Source organism: Pezoporus wallicus, unplaced genomic scaffold (genome assembly GCF_028554395.1).
Source record: "Pezoporus wallicus isolate ANWC-B61680 ecotype Strahan unplaced genomic scaffold, APGP_CSIRO_Pwel_v1 contig_8166, whole genome shotgun sequence".
In the NCBI taxonomy this organism is placed as follows: domain Eukaryota; kingdom Metazoa; phylum Chordata; class Aves; order Psittaciformes; family Psittacidae; genus Pezoporus; species Pezoporus wallicus.
Genome location: NW_026638114.1, coordinates 485,508 through 506,088, shown reverse-complemented (window position 1 = coordinate 506,088; position 20,581 = coordinate 485,508). Strand labels below are relative to the sequence as shown.

Below are 20,581 nucleotides of genomic sequence, written 5' to 3'. Positions count from 1 at the left end.
ATAACAGCAGAATTGTTCCAGCTAACCTTCTGCCAAAGCTAATCCTAAAAATGAACTGTCTTTTTTCCAATGGGCAGCCCACTTCATTGCTGATGGAAATGATTTCCAGGTTTTTATCAAAACCTCTTTTAAACATTGGTTCATAATAGTGGTTTTGTGTTTTGTTCTGCTTTGTTATTTACAAAAGTTAATGCTGTGTAATAATGAATGATGCTTTTTATGAAAAGCTAGACATCAACAATCCTTTCTTCCCTGTGAATATGCTTTGGGACATGGGGTGGTCTAATAGAAATACCTGCTTAAAGAGAGGATCCAGTTAAAGAGACAATTCATTAAATTAATTTGGTCTTTTGTCTTGAAATCTGCCTTTAGTTTGTGATAGAAAATTTTGTGAAGTAAAACTGCATCTTTCTTCTATCATTCAGTAATCAGCTCATTGTGTTGCAAGTCATAAACGATGAGCCATTGTCCATTGTGGAATGCATCTCCTCTGACTCATTTTTATTTCATGCTGAGGTTGTTCTCCATTTACCCTTCCACAGTTTGTTTGCTCAGTTTAACATGCATGAGAGTACTGTTATTTTTTGCAAGAGTTTTGATTTTTCCACAATGAATTTTACAGCTAGAGCCGAATTGCTGCTTTGGTAGGGGGTGGTTTTTTGACTACCGCTAAGGGGCTGGTTTTGAACATACTTTGACTAAATCAGAACCCCAAACTTGTAAAACCCATTAGTGTTTCAAGAAAGCAAGTAGCGTCAGAGTCTTGGATCTGGTTTTGAACAGCTTTTAGTTACCATAGGAATCCTGTAGTAATGCCTAGTGTTGTGTTCCAGCAAGAGTGACCCATCAAATCGGTGTGGCTTTGCTGTCAGCCACAGTGGAAGTCAGGAGCGCTGGGACTGCTTTAAGCTATGATGAGCAAAGCCAGTGCCTATTGTAGAACTCTCCAGTGAGTACCTTGCACTGGGAAGTGGACTTTTTGCCTTTCTCCTTCACTTGGAGGGCAGCCCCCTATTAAAAATCAATGGTATGACATGTCCATCCCTGTACTCGTTTGCTGTCAGCCCTGCATGTGAGAGTGGGACAGGTTTTATTTGTAACAAAAATTAAACCCCCTCCATTAGGAGCAAACACTCTAAATGCAATGGATTGTTTTCTGAGGGATAGAGCATGCATAGGTGCTGTGGAGATGAGCGTAGCACATTTGTCTAGCACAGATTATAGTTCGCTTCTGGTTCCCTAGCAGAAACTGTCTTCAGAGGCAGTGAATGGTTAGCATACAAATCTAAAGATAGGCTATGTCTAACAAATATAAGAATTTTCTGTATTCTGAGTTAAAAATGAAATTCTTGCCTTGCTTGAGCTGCTAAATAATGCATTCATGTCTCTGTTCCGATTTTTATCCCCAAAATAGCATGTTGAGACCAACCTAAATTCTTTTAAGACTGAAAATGTGAAAAGCTTAAAATACAAAAACCCCCTTACACTGTAGTGATCAAAGAGATTTTATTTAGCATTAAAATAACCAAAAAAACCCCATGCTGGCCTATTCCCAGGAATATTTTCAGACCATTCCCCAGAAATTGATTTCAAAACATGCCTTTTCAAAACTACCCAGAAAAACTTTGATTTTCTTGTGATAAAAAAGACAAAGATGAAACTGTCAGTCATGGAACTGGGGAGAGTTGAATGCTCCTAAACATGAGGTGTGTTTTGCATGGGCCAGGAGATCCTGAGTGTGACAGGATATCTGCTGCTATTTGCAGGTTTAGCAGCCTGCTAATGTAGTTGTTAGTGAACTGACACATGGCAGTCCCAAGTAAGTGCCCTTTGTTTGGCAAATCTACAAATTAAATGTAACAATTCTCTATAAAAACTCAAGTGGCTTCTAATCAGGTAAATGCTTCTGCTTAGTCATTTCTACATGCAATTGCTGTTTAAAAAGGTACTATTTGGTTCTTAAACTAGTTGTCTAAATTTAAGTCTGCTTAACAGCAGAAAATCACATTTGTTAGGGTTGTTTTAAATGAATGCCACAAGGTATTCATCAACATAATGAACTAAGAATTTTGTCAGTAGTGACCGCAGACAGAGTTGCAGTTTGATTCCTTAGATGTGTGTGTGTTGCTTGTTTGGAAAGCATGAGGGCAGAAGAGGAGGACCTTCCTTCTGTTCAGCAGAGCCTGCACTCCTTTAAACGGCATTTTGAGGGAAGGAGAAATACACTGGTTTCTTGGGTAGGGAGGATAGTGGGTTCATGTTCAGCTGGAGGCCTGGAAACCATGACTCTGTCTTCTGGTTTTGGCCAAGTCAGAGGTACTGTAAATCATCTCCTCTCCCGCTGTTGCCTTCCACATTTGTGTAATGGAGACACACTTGGAGATACTCTTCACAGTGATGGTAGGAAAGCTTAGTCTGATAAAACACTTTGAGCTTTTCCATTTGAAAAGCAAACCCACTCATATTAGTCATAGTTATTTGATTTTTCTCGAGTTTGTACATACAGTTTTTCGTGTTCTGTGTGTTCTTAATAAAGTGCAGTGCAAACACAGAAACCTGAGACTGAAAAACCCAGCCGGACAAATAATCTGTACCTTTTGGACCTCGTGTGACGTCTTTGGACACCTTTACGGCATGTCTCTTTGGTCTGCAAAACCACTACCTGCTAGATCAGGAAATGATGGACTTAAATGCAGAGAAGGGAGAAAGTAATCCTTAGGATCACGTCATTCAGAAGTGTTTAATGGGAAAAATCTTGGCTCCAAGCTTGCAGAAGGGAAGGGTTTTATTTGCAAGAGTAGTTCTTCATGCTTCTAATATCTGCAGATTTAATTACTGAAAACACAAATGAGAATGCTGCAAACCTGGGTATTACGCAGTTTTTAGAATGTAGTTACTGCATTAAATCTTGACATGAAATCATTAAATCTTGCTGACATTCAGCTAGAAACTCTTAGAGGTCGGGAAAGGGCAACAAACCCTTCAGCTACACCTTTAGAAGTATATTAGTGCCACACTAAGCGTTAAAATCTAGCTAATAGGTAAATGATTGCACATCTACAAGTGATGTCCCAATGGAAACATGATGTTCTGTGCATCAACTAGCTTGTTTTTCCTGAGACAATTACAGAGTAGAGGCAGAGTTGTAAGGCCTCAAGCCTGAGCATTAGGGTTTGGAATTTCCAAGCTCCTCAGCTTGTTGACTTCAACAGGCGTCTTCAGTTTTCTGTATGAAACTCATACCAGAAACACTCCCCAGACTTTGAAGGTAATTTTGTCTGAAATAAGAAATGGAAGGCTTGCCCCAGAGAATACACATGGATGTGCCAAGTACCACCTGCATTTTATCTAACATTAGATTTAAATGCTACCTAAAGTTACATCCACTCTTTGCTGCACATGTATGTGCAAGTCATGCCTATTTATATGGTTTTAAGTGGCTCTTTAGGGATCACTTCGGTCTTAATGCATGCTTCATACTATTGGGTAGTAAAATTGAGCAACAACCCACTGGAGGATTTAATTCTATAGGAAAACTTCTGGGGTGTTTTGTTTTGGACAATTGCTAACACTGCATTGAGCAGTGAATGCAAAGTTTAGCTGCCCACAGAGGCTGTCAGGGATGGGCATCTTTTAAAGCATTTTGATGTTACTGTTAAACTGAAACTTTAGTTACCATCTAGTTACTATGTAAATCCCATATATGAGGCGCAGAGGTAGGGTAGAGATCTGAAACCAAAATACTCTGCAGCCAGTATTCTGGAGCATAAACTTGTAGAACACAGGAATCAGAGCATCACCTAAATGAACAAAATATGCTTAGGAACATATTAAAATCCCCACAAACCAGTCTTTTGGTGTGTGCATGTGTTTTGTCATTGGGTTTTTTTTTCTTTTTGTGATTTCAAAATTCACCTTTTTTTTTTTTAACATTTTGTTTTGATTTGATTTGACTTTATTTTTTAAACAGCAGTTGCTTGTAGTCAAACTCAAGACTCAAACTCCAGTATGAATAAGTCACCATGTGTGAAATATTAAAGGATTCTGAGCTATTTGGAAAGCAAGTCTGCTTAGATTTTATTACAAATTCCTCAGCAGACCCATACTTAAAGCAGAGCTGAATTACATTCATTTTTAGCCAAAATAACCCTATTTTGAGGGACCGTAGTTTAGTCAAGCACCATCTGCAAATTACATGAAATTGCAGGCTTTTAAGAAGAGAAAGAAGGTCAATTCATATAATCACATGAATGAAATGGAAACAATTTATTCATAAAACTTAAATACATGGATGTTGGCCTCCTTAAATGACCCATTCACTTGTACTGGTTTCATGAATTAGTTCATATTCCCTATTAATAAGCTAAGGGACACAAGGAGGAGATTTGAAGAGTTCATTTTTATAGAGCATGGAATACACACCAAGAGACAAAATTATTATTGATGAGATAAATTGCTGTGCCTGAATGTTATGCTTCAGAGGTTGAACCTGGTGGGTTTGGAATTGGATGGAGAACCTGGCTTTAGCTACAGTTGGCTTCAAGGCTTGCATAAATGAATGAGAACTTTCTCTACTATCAGTAGGAAGCAAGCTGTGCTGTCACTTTAGACCTCTACCTACTTCCAAATAAGCATTCTTACTAGAAGGACATGGCAGGATCAGTTTGTTACCATTGCTGGTCTGACTTTTTCACTGACTTCTTATTTTATAGAATATTTTGTTAAGTCTTGCTCAGAATGTGTTGTTAGAAGTTGAAATCTGCACTTCCTCATATTTCATTAATTCTTTTTATTCTTTTAAGAACAGGTAGTACAGATGTGAGGTATCATAGAATGGTTTGGGTGGAAGGGACCTCAAAACTCATCCAGTTCCAACCCCCTGCCACAGGCAGGGACAGCTTCCACTAGAGCAGCTTGCTCCAAGCCCCTGTGTCCAACCTGGCCTTGAACACTGCCAGGGATGGGGCAGCCACAGCTGCTCTGGGCAAACTGTGCCAGTGCCTCAGTGCCCTCACAGGGAAGAATATTTTCCTAATACATTATCTGTGCTGACTTTCTCAATTTACTGTGTGCCCATGAGAAATCCTTCCAATTTTGTAGCAGTTCAGACAGAAATTGAAAGGCATGCTTGAAATACATGGTGTTAGTGGGAGAAGCTCATGAGCATTAATGGATGGGGGCAAAATCTCTATTTTCGTAACTGACAAAAAGAAATAAACCAAATAAAACCTAGCAGCAGTAAGCACATAATAGTGCCTCCTTATGGGACATCCCCAGCCCTTCCCAAAGGCTGCAGAGCAGTGCAAATGAAAACTGAAATGCAATACAGAATGTGTTGACCACTCATAAGGGAACACGTCCCCTTGTTAGGCTGGAGGGATTGCTGGAGACACATGTGCTTTCTCAAGTTTACTGGCTTAAAGGAGGAGGAGCAGCATCTTTTATCCAAGTTTCAGTGCCCGAGGGTCATGGCACATTCCTGTAATTGGTACTTAAAGAAATGGTCAGGGTGTCCTTCATCTATACTTAGAGGAGAAACAGATACCCTCTTATAACAATCCCAGATAGTGGTCAGCATAAAGCCAAACCAGACCTTGTTAGTAGGTACCTTTATGTCCCCCCCTAGTGTGAACAATGTTTGAGTCTTGTGTTTGAATTTTATTTGGGTAATAACCCTCCTTTATGACCTGCCTTTTATTTTGCATATTTGTTTGCAGTGATGCTATCTCCATCTGTGTTGCAAAGCTCACTTTTCTGCAGCTTCTCTGTGATTTCCCAGCTGTCCTGTTATTTCCCACCTCATGCTTTTCTTTTCAGCTGAACCTTATTCACAGTGAAATCAGTAATTTAGCCGGCTTCGAGGTGGAGGCCATTATCAATCCTACCAATGCTGACATTGACCTTAAAGATGACCTAGGTAAATGGGGCATGGGTTGACACAACTAATGGTCACATGAAAATTATGGAACTCAGAATTTATTCTCTAGGGCTTCCTATATTTAAAAAGAGCAGAAATTCAAATCCTGCAGGTTCTGTTTTGTTGAAGAACTACATTCAAATTCCTTTTTCACCAAATCTGATTACTCACAGCAATTGCTAGTCTTGATTTCTGTTAAAGCAAAACTCATAAATTCTTTTCCATAATGATCATATGTGACTGTTAGCTATCTTGGGGGGTTTCTTATTTGGATACTTTGAGGACTAAAATACTTCTTTGTCAGGTTGTTTTCAAAATAAGCAGTTTCTCCATTCTCACTGCAATCTGGGTTTTTTTCTGATACTCAGAGTAGGCATAAATATTTCTAAAGAGGATTGATTAAATAATTAACTATTCCCAAATCTTTCCTACCTCAATTTCATGTTTAATTCAGTCAAATAGTTTTATTTCCATTACACTTCAATTACTCCTTGGCACTTTCATTCAGCTGAAAACAAATACTGATATTATACCAACACTGAACTTGTAGATACTATTGTAGATGATGTATCGCTTCTAAAGCTTCTGTCTTATTCTATATTGAAAAATAAGTAAATCCTCCTTCAACAGAAGTCTGTTCTTCAGCAAAAGTTAAAGAAAGATTAACTGCCATGCATGAAGTACTGTGTTCCTCTCTTATTTGAGTACACCTGCTGCTGTCTTGGTTTTAAACTTCCTTAATGGAATATACCCCATAATTCTTCTACTACTGTATTTCCTATGGGAATGTGCGCAGTAATTTAACAAGGAAAAGATTTAAATCAGCCTTTCCCAGAAATATGTACATTTTTACAAGTGTCTCAGCCATTCAACACATAACTAGAAAATGTGTCTTAACCTTTAAAATATAAGAACAATCGTTTCTATTTTTTAAAGCCCATTCAGTCCAACCCTGTCTGCAGGTACAGTTTCCTCCATCTGAAGGAGGCTGTCCTTTATAGAAACAAAGCAATGCATCCTATCCATATGAAGCTTAGCGCCTGTCAGCTTATTGATGCTGACAAAATGGAGAAACTAGTTATTTTGTTTGGCTTGATGATCCTGAATTTCTTTTTTTAAACAGATTCCATATTTTAGTGTCATGATCTGTGGGGAACTGGTTGTTCTAGGTTACTGCCAAGTGAAATGGGGTATTAGCTGATTTTAAAGCTTTGGAAATGATCTCATGTGATTGCTCTGACTTGTCATTTTAACATTTATTTGATCATGTCATACTCAATATTCCTCCTCCTGTTCCCTACACCCCTTTCTCTACACACACCTGCACACACAACTCAGCATACTCCTTTGGCGCAAGGTTTGGAGATGTAAAGGTAGGAAAATATGGACGTTGGTACATGTGTAAATGTAGAGCCTGTGCTGGGTCTCTGTCCAACGTGGTTGATATACATCTGTTTACCTGTTGTAGTTGCAAGTTGTACAGGCTGACATTGCCACGATCGACAGTGATGCTGTCGTTCACCCGACAAACTCTGACTTCTACACCGGTGGTGAAGTAGGTAATGGCAAGTTCAGTGCTGCGGAGTTTGTATGTGTGTGCATGGTCAATCAGCAGCCACAAGCTTGTTGTAGCTATGCAGATTTGCATTCATTTCTCACTTCCAGCAGTCCTGACTGATATGAAAAGAAATGAAGAATTACAAAGTCAGTAGGCATTTTTGGGTTTTATCACCAAATCAGGCTTTTCAGAAGTAACAATAGATTGTACCGCCAAAATTTGAAGTGCAGGAACAGTCTGTTCAGTGCAGGCATGTGACCAAGGAAAATGAATTACCGCATTGTTTGTTTGACATGTTAAGTGCCTGTTTTGAATGTGGTTTGAGTCTTGATCTGTAGACTTCTAACCAGTTCCAGTACACCCTCTCCATGCCAAGTTTCAGATGTTCACATCTGACATGCTGGATCTAACCCATCCATATATTCTGAACTCTTAAGGTTAGTTTTCTTGTGTTTTATGGACTGATTATATCCATAGCCCAGTCAACAGTCCTCACACACACAAGCACGCAGGTAGTGATGCTACATATGTTTTTCAGGCAGTCAGTCCCATAAGCTACACCGATGAGAGAAGGCATGATAGAAAACATGACATCTCAATTCAGTATCTCCAGTGTCCCCGAGTAACTCCTCCCTTAGTAACACCCCGCTCTATGTACGGTATTTGGAAGGACTTTCTAAAAGGGTAGCAGTAATTTAACTGAACTGCCTTGGTAATTTGAGAAGGCAAATCAGCATTTGGGCTGAATGTGGAATTACTGGTAAAGGTGATGACCCACCATGCTTAAGCTGCCAGGCTCTGCTCTACATCTCACCTTAACCTTATCATCGCTATGCGAATGGTCTGCTTCCACGCCTGCAGCCCTGTTCCGGTGCCTGGTTAGAGGGACACATGTCCTGCTGCAGAGCTGGCATGGCCCACAACTCCTGCTTTTTCCAAAGGGGCTACTTTCCAAGTAACATGTAGACTAATGTAGCTCTGTATGGCCTGTTGGGCAGGAACAGCTGTGACTTGGCTGGCTAAACATCATGCAAAGACATTGAAATAAGTGTCATAACACTTTGTATCTGAAGCATTCACTGCTAAAGTCTAGAACTGTCTAAAGTTCTAACTTTCTAAAGTCAGACCCATTTAGCTCATGTGCCTCCTACTCTTTGACAAAGAAATGCTTTGCTACCCTACAGAGAAAATTGTCTCTCGAAGCTGTACTGCTCATTCCTTAGCGTAGGTTCCTGTTACCTCTGACTGCTGTAAGAAAGAATAGAAGTGCACAAATGCTTAGCTTCCAATGATTAACTTTTCCCCATCTAAATTTTTTTTTTAATTATTTTTAAGTTCTGTTGGTTTTTTTTCCCTAACAATTTAAATGTACCGGGGTTTTATCCTGAGAATTTTAGAGCCTAAATTTCTGCTAACACTGTTTTCAACACTGATACCAATGCCTGCTTGGAAAGCATGAGATAATGATCTTATTCTCATGGGAGTGACACATATTTATGCCTGTGAGCAAATAAGCTACTAACCTTGAAGCTGTGAAGCAAGACTTCCATCAAGAAACTTGCTAATGTAGTGGAAAATGCTTAACTACAGTCTGTCCTTTCCCAGATGAAGCTAATTTACAACCTAGTTCTGAAATATAATTTCAGTATAAACCCTTGCTATTAATCAGAAAGAGAACATAATTGAGGAGTAAATGCAGAAAACCTTACTGAGTCATACCAAACGCTGCTTTTGCTCTTCTGTAGACCAGCTCTGCAAGCAGAGAGCTCAGTGAAATAGACTGACAGTGTTGCTCATTGCTTTTAATTATGAATTAATTCCCAGTAGAAGGGAAAAAGCTGATCCTTCTGGATTGAATTAAACCAAACTAGGCTAAATTCCATTAAATGTACAACAGCTTTGCAATGGCAAAGAAATGACCTACTTAATAGATCTTTTCTGTTCCTGGGTTCTGTGCAAGGCTTAATTATGTTTCCCCTTGAAACAAGAGAAATTAAGGATTATGCATGTCATGGGGTTTTGGACTGATCTGAGTTCATGGACTTAAGGGGAATATAACTGGAATATAAGCAAATATAAATAGGAATGGTATGGAAATACATACAACAGGGATATAACTAGAATGGAAGACTGCTGCTTTCCCTCCCCATCCCCTCTCTGTCAGAGTGATTGTGTAAGATTGCTGCATCAGGCTGGTTCAGCAAAGGTCTTCGTGCTGCCTGGCACGTCCCTGCCTTGGAAGGGCAGCACATATCCAGGCACCTCCGTGCTGATGTGGATCTGTTTCCTTAGCACTCTCCTAAGACACTTTGCTGCTACAGAAAGAGCAGTTACTGCCTTTCCCAAGAGATTTGTGAGATCCGAGCTGCACAGGGATGGGTAACTTGGAGTTTCAGAAACTTCTTAGGATTATGAATAAGGTTAGACTGAAGTATTTCTATAAGAAAGCTTAAATGAGCACAAAAAGAAAATCACACTCTGACCTCCACAGTCTGACCTCACAATCCAGCTTTTGGCAAGCACCCAGTATGAAATGGCTATGAAAAAAGGCAAAAGGAAAGAAGGACAGACACTTTATAATCGTCCTCAGCTTTTGTACCTCAAAAAGCAAGAACTTCCCAATAGCAAAATAGAGGCAGGGCCGCAGGGTCAGTTTTTGAATGCATTGTCTCCAATATTTAATCTCCAGTTTGGAAGAAATTTAGCAATGGTGTCAAAACAAAAGCATCTTTCAGTCCTCTTAGTACTTAGAGCTATAACCCTATTTAGGAAACGGACTCTTGGAGGAAGGGCTCTGCTTCCTTGAGCATATAGTATGTGCACTTCCATCAGAAAATGCATTTGTTTTCTTTCTTTATCAATGAAAGTAAGGGGTTTCACAAAATGAATGTCTAGCTCTTTATAGATCCTAGCTCTGAATTGATGGAAATCAGTTTTCAAAGTAATAAATCAGAGACTTCATGAAACATCACTGCTTTTTGTGTTATCTACCTCTATAATTAATATGCACAGTACAAAATTATGTGGGATGCTTATGTAGTTAGGAAAATGCTTTCTTTTTTATACATTAATATTTACAACTAGAGCTGCAAAATAAGATCTAAACCATTTAGTGATGGACTGCCTTTGTAAACAGCATACATTTTGGTTGCCCCGAAACACTGCACAGCTCTTCTCCTCCCAGAATGGCGTTGTCCAGCTCCTTAGCTGTAGTTAGAGAAGTTCATGGGAGGAATATGTTCCTTAGAGATTCTCCTTATTTCTGAGGCTCTTCCTCTTGGTTAAAGGTGGCTCAACAAGCTGGGCAGTTACCAAGTAAAGCAGCCCGCTGCACTCACGAGACTGTTTCATTCCTGGTGCCACCTGTTGGGGTCAGGGACCAAGAACAGGTGAGTTTCAAATTCTTATTGTGGCAAATGGCTCTTTAAAGCAATTTGTAAGAGAGAGGGGAAAATGAATCTTAGGGGAAGGAATTATGAACCTTCGACCACTCTTGAGCTAGCACATCCTGCTCGAACATTGCACCCTAACAGATGCTCGTGGTAAGGAAGGAGGTAGGGATGTCATGTCAGCTGTTTTGACATTGAAATCGGAGAATGTTAGCAAGGGATAAACCAATGTGAGGTTTTTTGGGTTGTTAGGGTTGTCTCTTTTGGTTTTACTTTCTGTTCTTGTTGTTGTTGTTTTTAATGAGTAGCTAATTCTCAAGTCCCAAAAGGTTTAGATCTTACTTTGCAGTCCCCAAAAAAAAATGTTTGGGTAGAAAACTCTAGAGGAATGTCATAAAATAATGATGAGTCACATGTTTGCTGTGGAAACTGGGATCAGATGAGTAAAATAACCATTCTCTGTTCAGGGAGCACTTTGGAAAAGAAAGGCGGCAAGGAGTTTGTGGAAGCTGTCATTGAGCTTCGCAAAAAGAACGGGCCATTGGACATAGCTGGAGGTGAGGATCTGCACTCGGGAGCATGCAGCCAAAACACACAGGCACTGGCTTCACTGTCTGCAGCATTCAGACAGCAGAGCTCCTACTAGTGCCCTAATACAATGCTTGGGATCCTACTGTCTGCATGCAGCTTTTATGGCTTACATGATACTTCTGTTCTCCAAAGTTAATGTACACATGTTGCATCGTAAGTCACCATTACCAGGAAAGTGGTGTGATACTCCTAGTAAGAGCAATCTCTTAACAGGTATACACATACACAGTGAGCACTGATTATTAAGAAAAGCAGTTCATGAGACTCTTATTTTTCAGAAGAGTTGAGTCCAACTCTGTTAAACATCTGCTTTGCTGAAATGCTGCCCACTTTCACTGAACTTCAGCACATGCTTAAAGTTCAGCATCTGCTTGGGCACTTGGTTTAGTCAGTGCCAAAATCATCACTATAAAAGCTTATGACTTTTTGATGCCTAGTTATCAAAATTTATGTAATATCTGAGAAAAATCTACTATATGCGTAATAAAGTGTGGTAATGGCGAGATATAATTTTACACCATCTGTGAAATTGCTGATACATGTTGTTCATATAGGAGGCTGATTCTGCCATCTGTGTTTATGCTATAAAAATAAATACAGTGTGCGCAGTTTTGTAAACGAATTCTAACTAAAGCTGAAGGGGAGATGTAAGGCTTCAGCTCTGACAGGAAAAATTACAACTGTTTACTTCTGGTGCTTAATACATCGAGTTGGGGTTATTTTTCCCCTGGCTTATTAAAATTTTTAATACATTTTGCTTGGAATTCTTGTCCTGCAGAAGTTTGTAGAATCAGTTATTTATGTTTTTCTTCTGTACAGCATTCCTTATCAGCCCAGATCCAGCTGCTTACAAATAGGTTGCAAGTTGGAGAGGAAAGTTCCCCCAGATGTGAGAGCTGCTTGGCAATCTTACCCCATGGGGAGCTCTACACTGCACCGTGAGAAACTGGGTGGCAGGGACTTGTAGGGGGACTAGAGAAGAGTTGATACACGTCAGTTTCTCAGTCATATGGATACCCAGTTTTCAGACTTCTCAATTATATAGATATCCCTTTAATCTACCAATAATCAGGATCCTTAGCGGGAATGTAACTGTACCCAGCACAGAATGCTTGCATGCTTGTCTCTTTCTACAGCAGAAGCATAACTTCCCCTTTCAGAGCATTTGAATTTGCATTTGTATTAAGGGACAACTGCTCTTGGTAATGAACAGTTCAACAGCATCCTAATGAGTTAATTAATGACAACCCCAGAAAACAGTCCCTGAGAAATAGTGAAGTTGGTGATGTGTGTGAGTACAGTGTTTTATTATCGCAGGATGAAGTTATTATCCACATTTCACATCTGACTAGAGATGCATCAGCTGCTTTTAATAGATTTTTTTTTTCCTGGGATTTATGATGTATTCTGAATCTGCCAACATTTTAGTTGCACATTATGACAAATTAACATTGCCTAACAGTGAGGCTGTTCAACATGTTGGGGATCTGCAAACCCATCAGAACAGAAATGCTCATGCTTCCATTGTCCTTAAGAACACAGTCTTCTGATTCACCTCCAGTCAGAATGCCATATGACAAAGTCTATTTTCTCTTTCCTGCAGCAGCTATAGGATAGTATCCATATGTGATGACTGTGCTCCAAGAGGTTTTTTCTACTACACTTAAATAACAAAATGCCTCATAAACATTCCAGAGTGGAGTGGAGGATTTCTGCTCTCTAAGCACCTTTACAAACCTTTTTATTTTTTATTATTTTTTTAAATTACTGGCATTTTTACTCTTGTTTTTGAAGGCATAAACTGCCATTTTATCCCTACGCTTTTGTGGCTTGTATAATTATATCCCAAAGTGTGTTAGGAGCCTGACTCTTTGTGAAGGTTCAGTTTATGCTCTTGTGAGTAGTGTGGTTTCTTTTTACATACAACCTAAACAAATTGTATTTAGCTGAAGGTCTCACAATCTCTTATGTGACTGTCCAGCACCCTGATTGATACTTACTGTAGCTCTGCAATAAACTGAACCAAAGCAAGATCATCCCTTGAACAGGTTTAGCTTCTAAAACATTCCTGCCTTTCTCCTTCCAAGTTGCACAGGTTTGCACAAACCCCAATTTAAATGTTTCCTTTGATGTCAGCCATGAATTCTTGCTCTCTTGAAAATAAGCTCGATTATAGCTATGATTTATAAATTACCACAGCAAAGTGCAGCTGGAAATGGAAAATACAAAGTCTCTGTAATCATGTTGTTATATTTTAAGGCTGTGTGATTTGTAATCTAAAACATTCACTGGGGCTAAAGGAATGTCTGTCAGTTGTTTGCGATTTTAATCACATTTGCACTCTTTTAATCCTAAGGAGAGGAAAGTAATTATGTTTCACTTTCGGTTTTTACTAGCTGTTGTCAGTGCTGGCCATGGATTGCCTGCAAAATTTGTGATCCACTGTAATAGCCCAGGCTGGGGCTCAGACAAATGCGAGGAGCTGCTGGAAAAGACGGTGAAGAACTGCTTGGCTCTGGCTGATGAAAAGAAGCTGAAATCAATTGCGTTTCCTTCAATTGGCAGTGGCAGGTAAGGCTGTTACACAAACCCAGTGCCAAATAGGTCACGTTTTCTAAGTGCCATCTCATATGTTGCAGTCCCTTCTCGTGTACGAACCCATTGGTACAATGCTGACTTTATTCTTTGTTTAAATCCATTCCCTAAATGAAATGCTTCTTCTGGGTTGGTTCAAGCTGTGTGTGGAGCCTGCAGTATGAACGCTAGTTCAGGCAGGTCTCATAGTAATCCCTGCAGAATCTTAAAGCATGCAAATAGGTTGAATAGCATAAAATAAACTTCTAAAGAAGATACTAAAAGAGAGATATTTTTTTTTCAGACAAATAGTTCATATAAACTGGGATGTAGAGGAGGACATGAAGGGGTCCGTTTTGCCTAGTTTTAGTGCATTATTAAACTTACTGCAATGTATGTCCTAGGATAGCCAGAAGATGTGACTTAGTGTTCATTTATGCAGCAAACCTGAAATGCCTTGATTCTCAAGACGTGGTCTTTGAAAGCCAAAGTTTAAAGTTAAGGTCCTCTAGCTTTGTACAAGATGCTCAGTGCCTGTGGAGTATGGGCTATGATGTTAATCTGAGGCTCTTGGGTTTGGGGTGGGGAGGGAACACTTGGACCTTAATGATGGTTCTGTGTGAGGCCAACTCTAGGCTGAACAGCATGGTTGTGTATTTAACCCTGCACAACTGCCCCCTTTGAATTTGCCATGAAAGAAGTTGGCTGAGGTACAGGAAGAATATTCTTCCCATTGCTCTGTGTTGCAGCCCTGGATTAATTCCTGCCTGTTCTGTGGGTTAGAACAGAAAGCGATATTTGAGCTTTTGGGTGAATGGCAATAAAGAGGTAGAAGTTTCATATAATAAATAAGGATAATGAATTTAAACAACTTGTGTGAGTCAAAGCTCCAAATAAGGTTAATTTGCATGAGAGTCTTTTTAAGAGGATAACAGGAGCAAACCTTGTGCAACAGTAGAGGAGTATAGCAAAGGGTTTGTACTAACCTGTTGAATTAGCTGTGAGGCTCATGGGCTAGTCACTACAAAGAGAAGCTTTGAATTGCTTTTGGGAGAAACTCTATTCCTCCACAGCCTGTAGAGCAACTATGGAATTGGTTATCTAAAAGCAAGACTATGTGTATCTTCCCTGTCTTTCCTGGAGAGCTCCCAGGGAAGAATCATTCCCAACCCTCACTGTGAAGTAGTTGATTGGTATTGGAAGATGATAAAACCCCAAACAATCATTAGATTCACATTCTGTTATGAAACCTGATTACTGACAGGCAAGATCTGAGGCGAAGTCCTCCACTTGGCATGTGCACATCATTCTCACTCAAGCCAGTTGAAGTGGTGCTTTTAAACGATGGAGAGGAATCAAAAGGCCTTGAGAAATAGATGAGGTTGTGTATTTTCTTTTTCCTCTTAATTAGAGATACTTAAGCATAAATTAAATTTGGAGAGAACATAATATGTTCTGACAATGCTCTTGACTTGTCTTTATGAAGTCAGACGCATTAAAAGAAAAATAAAAGTCAAGCTTTTAAAGACAGCAAATGCCAGAGACACCACATGTATGCAGCTGCTCCAGTACAGACATCTGTCAAGCAGACATCACCCAATAAACCCACATAAACAGTTTCATTCTCTTTTATAGTTGAGGAATGGGATTACATGAGGGCAGTTCAAATAAATCACGGGGGGAAATAAAATCACATACTTGTAGCATTCAGCGGGCCAGATGCTCAGCTACGGCCAACTTGTGGAAAGCACAAGTTGGATGCGGTGCAGAGGTAGCCTGGAGTTCAGTCTGGTAGGGCCAGCAGGAGAAAAGGGAGAGTTAGGGATTGAACGTAAAACCATCGTTGGAGTAGGGATTTCATCCTGAGGCTCTGACTTTGATCTGAATTGACACTGGCTTGGTAAAGCCTCACACTGCCTTTTCGCAGTAGTATAACTCAGACCACTAGATCAGTGCAAGAGGCTTCTGTTCCTTGCAGCCCATGGCCACATGGTTAGCACCTTCCTTCTCCTTTTTCTACTCTCTCCTTTCTTTTGGGAGTGTGGTCCTAAACGATTTACATTGTTGGCTTCCCCATGTGCATGCCTCCTTCTGACCAGGCTGCTGCTCTTTCACTTGCCCTGTGGTGACCATGCTGCTGAAGTGGCAGTTGGATGACTTGTGTCCTCTGTGAGCGATTCAATAGCAGTGCATACCCTGGTTTTGATACTGGCCTGCATGACAATTCCGGCTCAGGAGCAAAATTCCTTGAAGATCTGTTCAGTATTTGCCGGGATGCAGCATTCATAAGTAACTAGCAAGTGATCAGCTGTGGAGGCATGCTGAGTCTGTGTCTTGTTCTCTAGGTAAGCTGACAGTGGGAAGCAGCTCCTGTGTCAAAACTATGCTCTCAGTTGATTAACTTGTCACCCAGCTGATTCTCCCTGACCAGCTCATTTGGCTTTGGAAGAATACAAAGGTTTTTCACAACACCTTTTGCCTTTCCCCCCACCTTCTTCAATAAAAGACAAATTGTCATTTTCAGAAAAGAAATAGCATGAGCTATTTCATGACACCATTTTTGAAATATAACAAGCATTATCTTCGGGCAGCAGGTATAATATCACATTACAGGCAGCACTACTACAGCATTGCTCTCGGAGTATATCTTATGGTAAGGTAATGTGCAGTAAGCAGGCCATGACACAGCCGGTTGCCTTTCTCATTTTGTGTCTTGCAGCATGTAATGAGAAGGAGAGTACAACAGCATGTATGATCAGTGTGGTGCTTCAGTGAGCAAATGCTAAGCGATGTGGTGCCTGTTAGTGCCAGAGGTGGATTTAGCCCAGCTTCTTGGAATTGCTGAGGAAACTCTGACAAACTCAGTCACTTGTGTAATCTGTGACTCAGTATTAATACTACACGCTTTATAATGGGGAGTATTGACCACTGTGGGTCTCTAAGTGCATGGGGAGCCAGGTGATGTTCAGTGGGCTCATTCCCATTGTTTGGGTCCCACTTGTAACAGTGATTGTGTCCCATCTCCTTTGGGCTGGTTACTGCAGCATGCTTCACTGTGGTTTGGGGAGCGCTTAAGACTTGGGCTGCAGTGAAACCCCACTCGGGGGGCAGCAGTACTTCATGGGTAATGCAGCAGCAGAGCTTTTGACCTCATTCAGTGTAGTTACCAGGAGTTTGCCATGACCTATAAAACTTGAGAGTTCAAGTCATGGCTTTGTTCAGACCGTTCTACTTGTGCTTGACCTGTTCTAAGATTAGATACAACTTTTGGACAAGGGCTGCTGGATAAAAATGTGAGAAAGCTTGTGAGAAGTGGTCCCAGAGTGGGCAGTGAGCTTTGAAATACAGTCATGCAGAGTTTTGTCCTCTAGGAAAGCAGTGAGGGTTATTCTGTGTGGCTGTGGCTTCTCCAGGAGGAGGCAGGAGCTGGAGGAGTAGAAAGGCCTCTGGTTTTCAGATCTCTGCAGCTAATATGAAGCAGATGGCTTTTCAAGATCTTTTCTTCAGGACTGCACTTACATTGAACCAGCCTGTAATTAAAAAGGATGTAAGGAGTGTTGGAAGTGATGCTGAGGCTGGCTTATAGAAAAGCCACCAGGTCCCTTAGGTCAGACCTGACACAGGTACTTCTGCTTCCCAGCCCCAGTAAAGTTAGACTGATCCATCCAGACAAGGCTTGATGTGACCCAGGAGGCTCTCCGCATCACTCGGGCTGCTTTACTTGTGTTACCACATGTGAAGTGATTCAGGGTGCTGCCAGAGTTGTTTCTTGCTACCAAACTACTAGAACTCACTCTCTTTTCCTTTCCAGCCTGCAGCAAGGCTGTACAAGTAACTTTTAAAATGTTGTGCTCTATTATTAACCATTAGTAGTGGTAAAACCATTTTGTACTCTATATTTTCATGCTCCATTTTCTTTATCAACTTCTCTGTCCCTTATTATTCTTCTTTAATGGTCTGTTTGCTTTCAGGGCAGGCTTGACTCTGCAGCCCTGATATATATAGCTGCTTCCTGACCCCTTCAGGCTGTTGGTTTACCTGTCTGTTAAATGAGAGTAATTGACCCATCAGATATTGTAAGGTTCAACCCATTAAAGTGTGTAGATTCTGTATCCATATTTTGGGAATTTTGAATATTATAAGTGTAAGAAAACAAGTTTGCAGCTTCTAAATCAGGCTGTAACCACTGAGCCTTGCAGTGGTATTTACCATGCAGCGGTAGAGAGAAGTTGGCACATTCCCTGCAAGGCTGCACCATCCAAAGCTGGGTCAGCAAGTCCTGATTTTCCTTTCTTCCTTTTGTCTCTCCTAGAAATGGTTTCCCAAAGCAAACGGCTGCTCAGCTCATCCTGAAAGCCATCTCCAGCTACTTCGTGTCAACAATGTCCTCTTCAATCAAGACTGTGTACTTTGTGCTCTTTGACAGCGAGAGTATAGGGATCTACGTGCAGGAAATGGCCAAACTAGATGCCAACTAAGCCTGGAAAGCTGCAGTACCAGCCCTCCCACCCCTTCTTCTACCCCTCATCCTCCCCAGATCCTTAACTCATTGTGGAGCAGAGCACCCCTTATTTTGAATTTTGCTCATCTAGGGGAATAAAGGTGGATTTTTGTTGGTTTTTATTTTGTTTGGGGTTTTCTTTTGTTTGTTTTTACTTTCTAAACTGTTTTCTGTTGGCACTGATAGTTGGCATTACTGCTGTTAATGCACTGTATACCAGGCATCGTCTGACCTTAGTGTAATCTAGGAGATTTTATAGTTTTATTTTAATGAAGTCTGGATTGAGGCAGGAAGCTGGTAGGAGTACGTAGTCTTTTACTTGTGACAGAAACAGGCCAACCCTATTTTGTAACTGTGTTGTGGTGCTTTATCGATACATTGAGTGGCGTTCCTTTCATTTTTTTTAAAGAACAGATGCTATAAACCTAATTTGTGTTTGTTTATTGTCTTAATGAGAAATCTGGAAGAGAAAAAACCCAGATACAGAAACCCTGTTGTCCTTAATTATATTTACAATTTTGAGATTGTGTGAATTGATTTAGTAAAATGTTTGAACTGGTGCTGGTGGTGTACTTGGATTAATTTTGACCTTAAGCCTTTGTTTTCTAAGTGGACAGTTAGTTGTGAGAGGGACAGATCAGAACTGGTGGCCTGGAACTGTGTGTGGTGATGCTGAGCCTTTTACTTGGGCTGGCTGAACCCATGGATGCTCAGGGATGCTCTGGTCAGGGCTTTCTCCACTTAGTGCTTTGGATCCTTCTGCTCAGCATCTGACTTCAGGGGTGGTTTAGTTTAGGATGTTGAAGCCTTTTAGCCCAAGCAAGGCCTAGGAATTTTTAACTAGTTCCAGCCATTTAATATTGGCCTGTTTGAAGCCATTCTGCATTTTTTTTTCCAAGCATTTATGAGCCCAGTTTGTATTGGTTGCTGTATCATTCACACAGCTGAAATCCATACCAACATAAACCCTTACAGAAGCCACTTAGTTTTGGGAGAAAGAAGAGGTTACATGTCCAAAAGCCATTGCCTGGGAATGCTCACTTAGAGGAGGAAGCTCTTCCTTTGAAGTGTTTAGGCTGCTTTCGAGGTAGGAGGCACACATTTTCCATCTCTGTGGAAAACTTCATTTCTGAAAGAGATTTCACAGCCACTCGGGAATGAGTGGACCAAAGCCAACTGACTGTTCACTCAGCTCAGGAATACCAAATACTAAAGATGCGTAGTTTAAGGACTTCAGTTTGATTTTGAAGTGTGTTATTGCTGTGGCATGGGTTCTTGTGAGGAAAACTAAAACGTGCACTTCCCACAGGTCGCACTAGGTGTCACTAAAAGGATTGGAAAATAAAGCACAACTGAGCAGGTACCTCAGGGAACACCTGGTGTGAGAAGGACCCTGATGTTTTCAGCACAGAAGGGGATTTTTAACACAGAAAGAACATGCACATCAAAATGTGTGTACAGGTTGCAGCTCTCAGTCTCTTTTCACTGTAGAGTTTATAGCTAGTATATAACCCTGTGCAACAAAAAATCACCTAGCAAGGACACTTTACAACATCTTCAACAAGGAAGATGTTTCATTGCCATCCCATGGTGGGCCAGGCCACAGCCCAGCCATTTCCAGGAAGCCTCTCTTCCCATCTTAACTGGTAACTGTGCCCTATGTTTTGCTCCTGTGTACAGTCTCTGTACACAGAGGGTGAGCCAGTCTGGCCCTGCCTCTGCATCAGTATTCACCTGCCTTCCCCACAGCCTGAAGAAGCCTCTTCTGTTCCAGGATCCAGCAGCCAGAGATCCTAGAACACACTCGAACTCAGCCACACAGGACAGCCCAAGTAGGTTATGGTGTGTATTCAAGAGCCTGAAAAGTGTTGTTACATGCATAACAAGGGAAACAAGAGAAGGAATTCCTCCTAACATGCACTGCAGCCAGAACAACATTGCTTTGAGAATCTCTCTTGCATTTTGCTTGTCACAGATAAATGTGCAAGCTCCAGTTGCAAAGGAAATACACTAATTGCACTTTGGGATTGCCACATCCACCAAAACCCCAG

General features: G+C 40.7%; 1 protein-coding gene across 5 annotated transcripts in view; it reads left to right on the top strand.

The window, feature by feature from the left end:
- The window catches only part of LOC130599179 (core histone macro-H2A.1), a 35,136-nt gene extending 16,046 nt beyond the window's left edge, over positions 1-19,090 (top strand). For 2 of the 5 annotated variants that reach the window (XM_057409430.1, XM_057409429.1), the window contains exons 5-8: positions 7,386-7,476; positions 11,332-11,421; positions 13,852-14,026; positions 18,342-19,090. In XM_057409430.1, the coding sequence (XP_057265413.1) occupies positions 7,386-7,476; positions 11,332-11,421; positions 13,852-14,026; positions 18,342-18,507 (522 nt within the window). In that variant the 3' untranslated portion in view covers positions 18,508-19,090. Of the gene's footprint in view, positions 1-5,817; positions 5,918-7,385; positions 7,477-11,331; positions 11,422-13,851; positions 14,027-18,341 lie in introns of those variants that run through there. The other 3 variants (XM_057409428.1, XM_057409427.1, XM_057409431.1) reach the window with 2 other exon arrangements.
- Positions 19,091-20,581: the final 1,491 nt, after the last annotated feature.